Source organism: Protomyctophum parallelum, assembly GCF_964188405.1.
Source record: "Protomyctophum parallelum genome assembly, chromosome: 10".
Lineage (NCBI taxonomy): Eukaryota > Metazoa > Chordata > Actinopteri > Myctophiformes > Myctophidae > Protomyctophum > Protomyctophum parallelum.
Window position 1 is genome coordinate 13,697,639 of NC_139704.1, and position 9,109 is coordinate 13,706,747.

The 9,109-nt window shown below is 39.2% G+C and overlaps 1 protein-coding gene across 1 annotated transcript; it reads right to left on the reverse strand.

Moving 5' to 3' along the window:
- Positions 1–862: 862 nt before the first annotated feature.
- LOC310865680 (neuropeptide Y receptor type 4-like) lies at positions 863–2,230 on the reverse strand (the record flags this gene model as incomplete). The annotated part of the gene is made up of 1 exon (XM_083774889.1): positions 863–2,230. The coding sequence occupies one exon, from the start codon at positions 2,228–2,230 to the stop codon at positions 863–865; it is 1,368 nt and encodes a 455-aa protein (XP_083631015.1).
- Positions 2,231–9,109: the final 6,879 nt, after the last annotated feature.

The following is a 9,109-nucleotide window of genomic DNA, read 5'->3' on the forward strand; positions in this document are numbered from 1 at the left end:
TGATTAAAACAAACTGCCACTGCGGTCACAGATATGTTTTGTAATAATTTAGAGGGTAACCTTTCAATGTAGGCTACTGCATTGACATTTATTAGAAACCCCATTATAAACGTCACTCAACTAAATATAATATTTTTTTAAAGTCAAAGCTATATAATACAACTAATATTTCAGAGTACACTTCTGACACAAACTTCATATACATTCTACATAATCAAAGCTAAACCAATTTTAGGCCTACAATTGGGACATTGCTGCCTTTTGGTGCCTTTATCCAGTGCAAACTACATTCACACAGGAAATCATGCAAGGCTTGTTGGGAGCAGTAGGATTTTTTGTGTGTTGCTCACTTGGACAACTTTAATATCCACAATCTCTGAATGCTATAGAGTCTGGAACTACACCTCCCGAAATACGAGCAAGGAAGCTGGCATTTCCGTTCATGAAAATATATTTTTAAATAACTTTACTTTTTTTTTATCAACTTCTGCTTAGCAGCAAGTTATATATGCTTAGATAATTTCGATTTACATTAGGATAAATTCACGCAACTGTAGACAAAACGGAAGTGGGGAGGAGGCTTCACTTCCACTTCATCGCTTGCTCATCAGAGCTTCCGTTCTACAGACTGTATGATGGAAGTCAGAAGCATTTGAAAATTGCTGGAGACAACAGATCTGGCCACGTGAGACTACTTGGACATTAACTCAGGGGATTGAACTGGGAAGTGGGAACCTTCCGTTTCCCAAGTGGCTGCTCCACCTCTGCCACTGCCCATGTGTACAAATGGAACAAATGTGTTCCATTTGTACACTCTCTGAGTTAAATGAACACTCAGGATTGTAAAGCGCATTTGTGCATATCACACAGAGTAGCTCCTACAATTGACGCGCAAGGAGCTGCCTCGGGACATCTCGGTGTGCACGGTGGACAAGTGGAAATGGTCGTGCTCTTCCTCCAGCGTTGGCCTACAGCGACACTGAAGCAGCGCTTCTCTGACCTCCGGGCGGAAATTGGAGTTGAGGAAGCCATAGACGACGGGGTTGATGCAGGTGGAGGACATGGCCAGCAGGTGGCAGAGGGAAAACAGCAGGTTGTGGTGGCAGACGGGCAGGGCCTCCTGGTTCCAGTCGGCCACCGCATTGAAGATGGTGAGTGGCAGCCAGCAGACGGCAAAGGCCGTAATCAGGGCCACCAGCATGATGTTGATTCGCCGACTTTGAATCATGTGCTGGCTCTCCGGGATTCTGGCACGATCCAGCATGTCTTTGCGGTGCCGCAGGCGGATGAAAACCCGGATGTAACAGAACAGCACCAGCAGAAGTGGGCCACAGTACTGGAACAGCAGGAGCCACATGGTGTAAGCCAGCTTCTGTTGCTGCGATGGCCACTGCTCCAGACATGCTTCCAGATGGGCAGACGTGGGGGCATGATAAAACACAGTGCGGTCTGAATTAGAAACCACAGATGAATTAGAATACACGCCAGGCTGTATCAGTGATGTGTTGGGATGAGGCTGGGGGTAGGGAGATGGTGGGCGATGTCCTTGGAACTTTGGCTGCAGGGGAATGTCAGTATAGGGCTTGTCTGTAAGCAGATGAACAACTAGGAATGGCACGGAAGTGAAGCAAGCAAGCATCCAGATGAGAACGACGCACATATAAGCTTGTAGAACGCTGGGTTTCCACCCAGAAGGATTGATGATCAACTGGTGTCTTTCCAGAGCAATGAATAGCAGAGACAACACAGATACACTCACAGACACACACTGGATGAATGGAACCAGTCTGCACAGTTCTGACCCAAACACCCAGTGGTCCATTAGTGTGTAAACAACAGTGGATGGGAGGCAACAGACACATATGACGATGTCAGAGATTGACAGATTACAGATAAAGATGCTGGTAACATTGGCCCTCTCCCTGCTATGGACTATGATGTGGATGAGGCAGATGTTTCCCATCAGCCCCAGAACCATTGTAATGCAATAACAAACCACTACAGACACTGCGAGGACAGGTGACATATGGCACCAGTCATCATCTTCCACCGGCACAAAGGGGTCAGTGAGGGAGGGAGTCTTGTTTCCAGTCCACTCTTCCCCCTGCGCCGACTGGCCGCTGGTTCTGCCCACCTCCCATGGAAGAGGAGGTTGAAAGGTTTTGTTGAAGGGGACAGGCAGCATGGGGCCAAATGCAAGAGACTGGTTTGTACTCCCTCTCCAGGACATCACAGCAAGACTACAATGCCACTAGGATCAAACCACCTATCCAAGCCGGCTGGCGATATCCATCTGAGTGAGGGGGAAAGAGAGATGCAGTGGTAGAAAAAGTACTCAAATGTTTTTCTTGAGTATCAATACTGCAATTTAGAAATACTCTATTACATGTAAAAGTCCAGAATTCAAAATGTAATTGAGTAAAAGTACAAAAGTATTGTCATAGAAATATACTTAAAGTACCTAAAGTAAAAGTACTCATTAAGCAGAATGTCTCATTTAAAAATATATATAAAAATCTTTTCAAAAACATGTAGAGTAAACGTACAATATGCCTCTGAGATGTAGTGGAGTAGAAGTAAAAGTACTGGAAATTAGAAATACTCAAGTAAAGTACCTCCAAATTGTACTTAAGTACAGTACTTAAGCAAATGTACTTACTAGTGGCCCCCAGCTATGGCCACATAGGACGCGATAATGCATGCATGCCCCGTGGTAAAGAGAATGAGAGAATATAGGACTGAATGAGTGAGTCACAGCAGGTGCAAATGCAATTGACAAATAATTATTATAATTCCATAGATGAAATGTAGCTTCACGCTTGTGATGATGATGAATACAAAATACAAATGAGTGGGCTTTTCAAAATCAGCTCAATCATTTGCTGATGTTGGTTTGTCATAATGTGTATTAATCAATCAACAGTTGTTTGTCATACTATATTCTGATTTTAAAAGATCATCTCCATTTATGCATTTATGCATTTAAATGATTATGGCCTTTCTCGTCTCAAAAGTCTTTATTCTCTGAAAAGTGCAACATCTTTTTCAAGATTACAGAATAAGGAGGAATGGCTATTGCCAGACAAATAAAATGGTCCCAGCCTTGTTTCCTGTGTAAACATGTGTAAACAGGGTGAAAATCACCCTGTTTACACATTCTACATCAGATCTAACAGTGTCTAAAGTGCAGAATAAAGAAATAATAAAGAATAATTCAATCTTACTCAAAGTACTTACAGAATGTCCCCTTATCCCATTTTCAAAATGTGTCAAAATCTTAATCTACAAGCTTGTAGACCTATTCTTTTGAATGTATATTTTGTAATAATATTCTAAATATGCAAAATAACCAATAAGGTGTCATGGAGTACAATATAGTAGCCTACAATATTTGCCTCTGATATGTGGAGTAGAAATACATTATAGTATTAGTATAAAACATTTAATGAAATCCTCAATTAAAGTAAAAGCACCTCAAATGTGTACTTAAGTACAGTACCAGTAAATAGTACTTAGTTACTTTCCACTAAAACAACCTCTGCAGCAGAAGGACAGCATGACCTGTTATTCAGTCTCACTCATGTGTCTTTCTAGCTTGTTCATTTCATATCAGCCAGTCAAGAGTTCTCGGTGACGTGCCAACAAATATAATGGTCTTCTGTGCCTGGTTAATGGTCAAATGTGTGAAAGACATTTCTCTAATGAGATGACATCTGCTGATTCTGTGTTCTGAAAAGCAACTTATTAACAGCTGAATATATGTCTCAGTCATGATTCATCTGCTCGGATGGCTATAGAAAAGGTCTATATCATTAGCCCACGTAATGGGCTAATACGGCAGATGATATATTAGAAACCAATTCTTCTTTAGAATTATTTAAGAAAGAAGTCCCATAACTCACCATAGATAAAGAGCGGTGAATCAGACTCCAGAATCTATGTATGCCAGGAAATTAAACAGACAGAGTGAGAGACATTAAAAACACTGTTTTTGTGTGTGTGTGTGTGTGTGTGTGTGTGTGTGTGTGTGTGTGTGTGTGTGTGTGTGTGTGTGTGTGCAGGGCCGGCCCTAAGCAGTTAGGGCGGCCCTAACTGCCGCCCTGGGCAATCTGCCGCCCTAGGCCATGGCCTATGTGGCCACCTGTGTGTGTGTGTGTGTGTGGTACATGCACTTTTATGTACTCATTGTACTGTATATAGCATTGGTTCTCAAAGTGGGGACTTGGGGGGGTTATGGTGTCCACAGCAAAATTATTAGTTATGGTGTGTTTAAAAATAGCAGATCTACAAGCTCACAACGCATCATGATGCGATGCGTTTTGAACTTGTAGATCTGCTGTAAAAAAATAACATTTTAATAACACAAACCTTGTATGGAGTCTCTGAAACAAAATATTTTCAGATGGGGGACCGCAGCCAAATACGTACATTTCATTTGGGGGTCAAGGGTCCTTTACATTTTCATGTAAAGGACCCCCAAGAACCACTGATATACAGTATGTAGGATGGAAATCTGACCTGCTTTCAGCTACCCAAACGTGTTGTTTTCACATACCTCACACACTATTCACACTTTTAAAGACTGTGTGATATTAGGCTATTTGCCAGTATTGGTGAAAATGAATGTTCCACAGCTATTCACCAACACTTTTCAGCATTTCAGCCTTACTAAATTCTAAATAGTATTGAATATCATACATGGTTTGAATGTATGAAAAATATGTGTGAATGTAGCCTATATGAAAGATATTAATGTGCAAATACATTATTAATAATAATAATAATAATAATAATAGGCTACTAGCCTACTAATAATAACAATAATAATCTGCTCAACCTACAAGTGAACAGATTCAGATTTGACAGATTCAGCATTTAATTCATTAGAGAAAAAATTAAAATGAGAAATGTATACTGACCATTTTGACTGATAAATAGTTCAATTGCACAGCACTCACCTGGTAGATTTGTGGGGAAATGGTGACAAAGGATGACAAGATGACTGACAATGTGAGTGAATCCAGAGTGAGTGGTCCAGAGAGCAAAACGACACACAAGCCTGAAGCCAGGGCGTTTGTATGAGAGAATAGAAGCACCTTGAACATGTCTGTTAATGGCTTGTAGGAGCCTTTGATGTCCCCAAATGACTCGCTCTACTGACACCCAGTGGTGAAACTATTGAACTATACCTTGTAAATAAAATAAAAATGAGATAAGAAAAGATGTATTGAAGCCCATGTGGAAATGCACCTGTGTCATAGCAGCATAAGCATGAAACACAGGACAGGTACAGGTATATTGATATGAATAAAAATAAGAATACGATTTAAAAATAAATAGACTTGTCTGACATTCACACTAGACATGTGTATGTTCTAACTGAATAAACATTTGTACATTTTAGAGTAGACTATAGATTAACTATAAATGCACAATCAGACAACTGTGAATATGACACGAGGCTACTATATCCATATGAGAAGCACTTTGTAGGCCTATAAAGACACTGGAACGAGGAATAAATGCAAACTCAATTCAAAATATGCTTTAGGTTTTTCCTGTATTAGAATGATCTATTTCGGATAATATATAACATCAACAGACTGTAGCAATGTGTAACCACATGGGTTTAGATAAAGAAAAGTAGGAAACCCCTTTGTGTTTTCTGATTTAATCACCATGTTGGCAGAACACAGACTGAGTAATAATAATCCACAACCACAACCGAATATACCAAGACATTTAAGATCATTGTAAAATAAACCGCTTTAGGTGGATGTGTACACACTGAAGAACAGATAACACAGAATGGAGGTTTGTTTGAAAAAGATTATGATTATGAAGATACTACATATACTGCTGCCATTTGTGGTCATGTGTGTCTGAAGTCTGGGGTCATTCCTACTTTTCCGGACCATTTCAGCCTAGTAACTTTTTCAAAACTAAATATTTTCTTTCTTTTTTTCTGATCAGTTCAGCTGTCAGAAGCTTGTCCAGCTTAATGCATTATTTCAATTTCCATATAAATATCCATTGACACTGTAACAGGGGGGACATAACAGGGGGACATTTTATGCTAAAGATGGCCATTACTTACTCATGTAATGAAGAATATGGTATCACAATGTGAACATAGAGTAAGATTTTAATATATTTATCAACCATATTTTCAGAATTATGAAAATGTATCAATTTCCTCTATGCTTTACCACATCAGTAATGCAACCTAAAACATTTGGGGGAAAGGCAATTTATACTTCTTCTTGTGTAGGGTTTCCTAAGATTTTAAGCATTAAAACTACATTTATCACAATTAATAACATTTGGTGAGAAGCATTACTATACTATATAATATCATCAATAATCATCAATAATACATAAAATCAATAATCAACATTTTGATTTAGTTTGAATTTGAAATCAAGTGCTGATAAAAAACAATAATACATTTCAGTGTTTCATACATAAAGTCAAAATGTGTCTAGTCAAAAGAACACTTCCTACAGTGACAGTGAACGTCCAAGTGCAATTTGTCCAAAATGTACCTGACCTAGTAGGTACCTAGTCAGTGTTTGTAAGATGTCATTAGGTTGTTAAATCCCTTGCAGAGCTAGAACTCCATTATGGCAGTACTTTGATCAAACTAACAAACTATACATGTTAAAAAATGAAAGAAAACACACACTATATTCAAATAAGTTGTAGATTTGACCTTTATTGGCACTGTAGGCCTAACAGTAGCATAAATCTGTGACAATTTACAGTAATATAAATTATCCACATGCATACTGAAGAATCAGAATTCAGGGAATGATTGAGAGCATTTAGTTCCATTGTGGGTCTAATTGGTCCAATCAGCCATTAACAGCTATTAGCTTATTTACATGCCATCTTATAAGAACAGGTCGCTTTATTCACAATTATCTCACAATTTGCAGGAATGCTCATTGTGATGGAAGCCTATGAATGAAACAGAGTTAAGATATAAGAAACCTGATAACAAGACGCCACCATCAAAATATATAAGCACACAATCCACACAGTGAAGGGTTATATGTTAGTGGGATTTGATTGAGTTCGAATGAGAGAAAAGTCTTACTTGGTGCAACAGCTCATGCCTCGCATTGAACAGGAGCATGCCAAGCAGTCTTTAGTAGTCCAGTGAGAGCCAAAGGCGTGCTCCTTGCTGTCCTTATCCACACAACCTGAACATAAAGAATAACACATAATATAATTATAATACACCTAGGCTACATATCCAGGTCTGACGAAGTGTTGCTAATAATTTTGTGTGTACTGCTGTGGTTCTCAAAGTGTTCTTGACCGCCTGGAACCCCCTCAAGGTCCCCAGAACGGACTTTGAAAACCAGTGGTGTACCGTATACAGACTGTTCCCAAACCTTTTTGCCCATGACTCAAAAGATTTGTTTTCTAATTTATAAAATTCCTTTGATTTTTCTTTAAATGACTGAAAACTTGTTTTCAATTCAACGATTTTCAACAATTTTAGAAAATGTTTCGAAATAATAATTAAATACAAAATGTAGGAAACGGAAAATAAGGGGACCCATAAAAATGTGTCCGAGACCCACAGATGGGTCCCGACCCAGTGTTTGGGAACCAGGGCACTACAGTATGCATGTGAATGTGTGTCCATTTGGTACATTTTGAGTCAGGCGGCATAAAGTAAAACAACTGGAACACCTCATGTCCAGTCAAATAATGGCTCAACCTGACACCAATCTCCTCAGCCTCTAGCGAACACAGAAGAGCCTTTCCTTATATTCCACTGCTCATGCCATTCCAATGTGTAACGTTTAACTTAAGCAGCATTTAATAGGCCTACTTACTTTGTCATGTCACTCAGTAGAAATAACTGATTTAGAAAATCAGTTTAAAAAAAAAAGAATAAGAACAATCAGCTATATTCAGCGAGCAACACTGCTGTATGATAAAGTATAAATTAGTGTTAATTACTCCCTGCGACATACTAGCGTCATGTCCAGGGGGTGTACTTGTACATCAAGCTGCCTCATGCTACAGAAACAGGAGATAGGCTCCTGCCCTATGGGCCTCATGGCTCGGCAAGGCTACTTACTTACTTACTACCGTGATTTATGTCTATCTATTCCACTGTTGACATACTGTATGGAGCTGCACTCACCTGTTGGAAGGTGGAATATGTCTGTTATCTTTAGCCTGTTGATGAAGCAGGAGGACTGACACAGCACAACCAGCCCCAGGAAAACAACGATCACTGGGAGGGAATTCTGAAATAGTATCAAAAACATATAATAATAATAATAATAATAATAGGCAGATAATATATGCATTCTATATATCATTCAATCAATCAATAACCAACACATCCTGTGTAAAATAAATACTCATCACAATGCTGTAGCGGCGCCTAGTGTGTACATCAATGCCAGATATGTATGTACAGTACTCACCATCCTGAGTATTGATGTGACCTTAGACAAGGAGCTGAAGTTTCTGAGAACTCTCAGATGCAGCCTTTATATATGATGTGTGTGCATTGCCCCCAATACTCCTTCTAGCCTTCTCTATATTACTATTACTATATACTTGTCGTAAGTTCTGGAAGGGCCAGTTAGTAGCCTAAGGCACATACACACCCTGTTGAAACATATATTAATTAATTAATATTAATTCCACTGCAAATATGCCATCTAAAAATGTTCATAGCCGAGAGACTCTTTACAATGACCTGATGCTTACATATCGACCAGTTAGGCAAGCATCAGTATCAATATTAACACTACTACTACTACTACTACTACCACCCTCGTGAATCAGCTGCACTCGTTTACATTTCCCATTAATAGAGAACGGGTCCGTCCCACACTTCATAACCTCTGTCTGTGAGAGATTAGTAATCAAATATTATTGCAAAGTTTTCCAGTTGTTTATCCAGAAAGTGATCAGATGAGTTATCTGTGCAGATTAATATAATTGCACATTGGGAACACCAAATGTGACCAATGTCAGGAACAGCGTGCGCAGTACACACACACACACACACACACACACACACACACACACACACACACACACACACTTTTGTAAACCTTTTATTGTTGAGCCA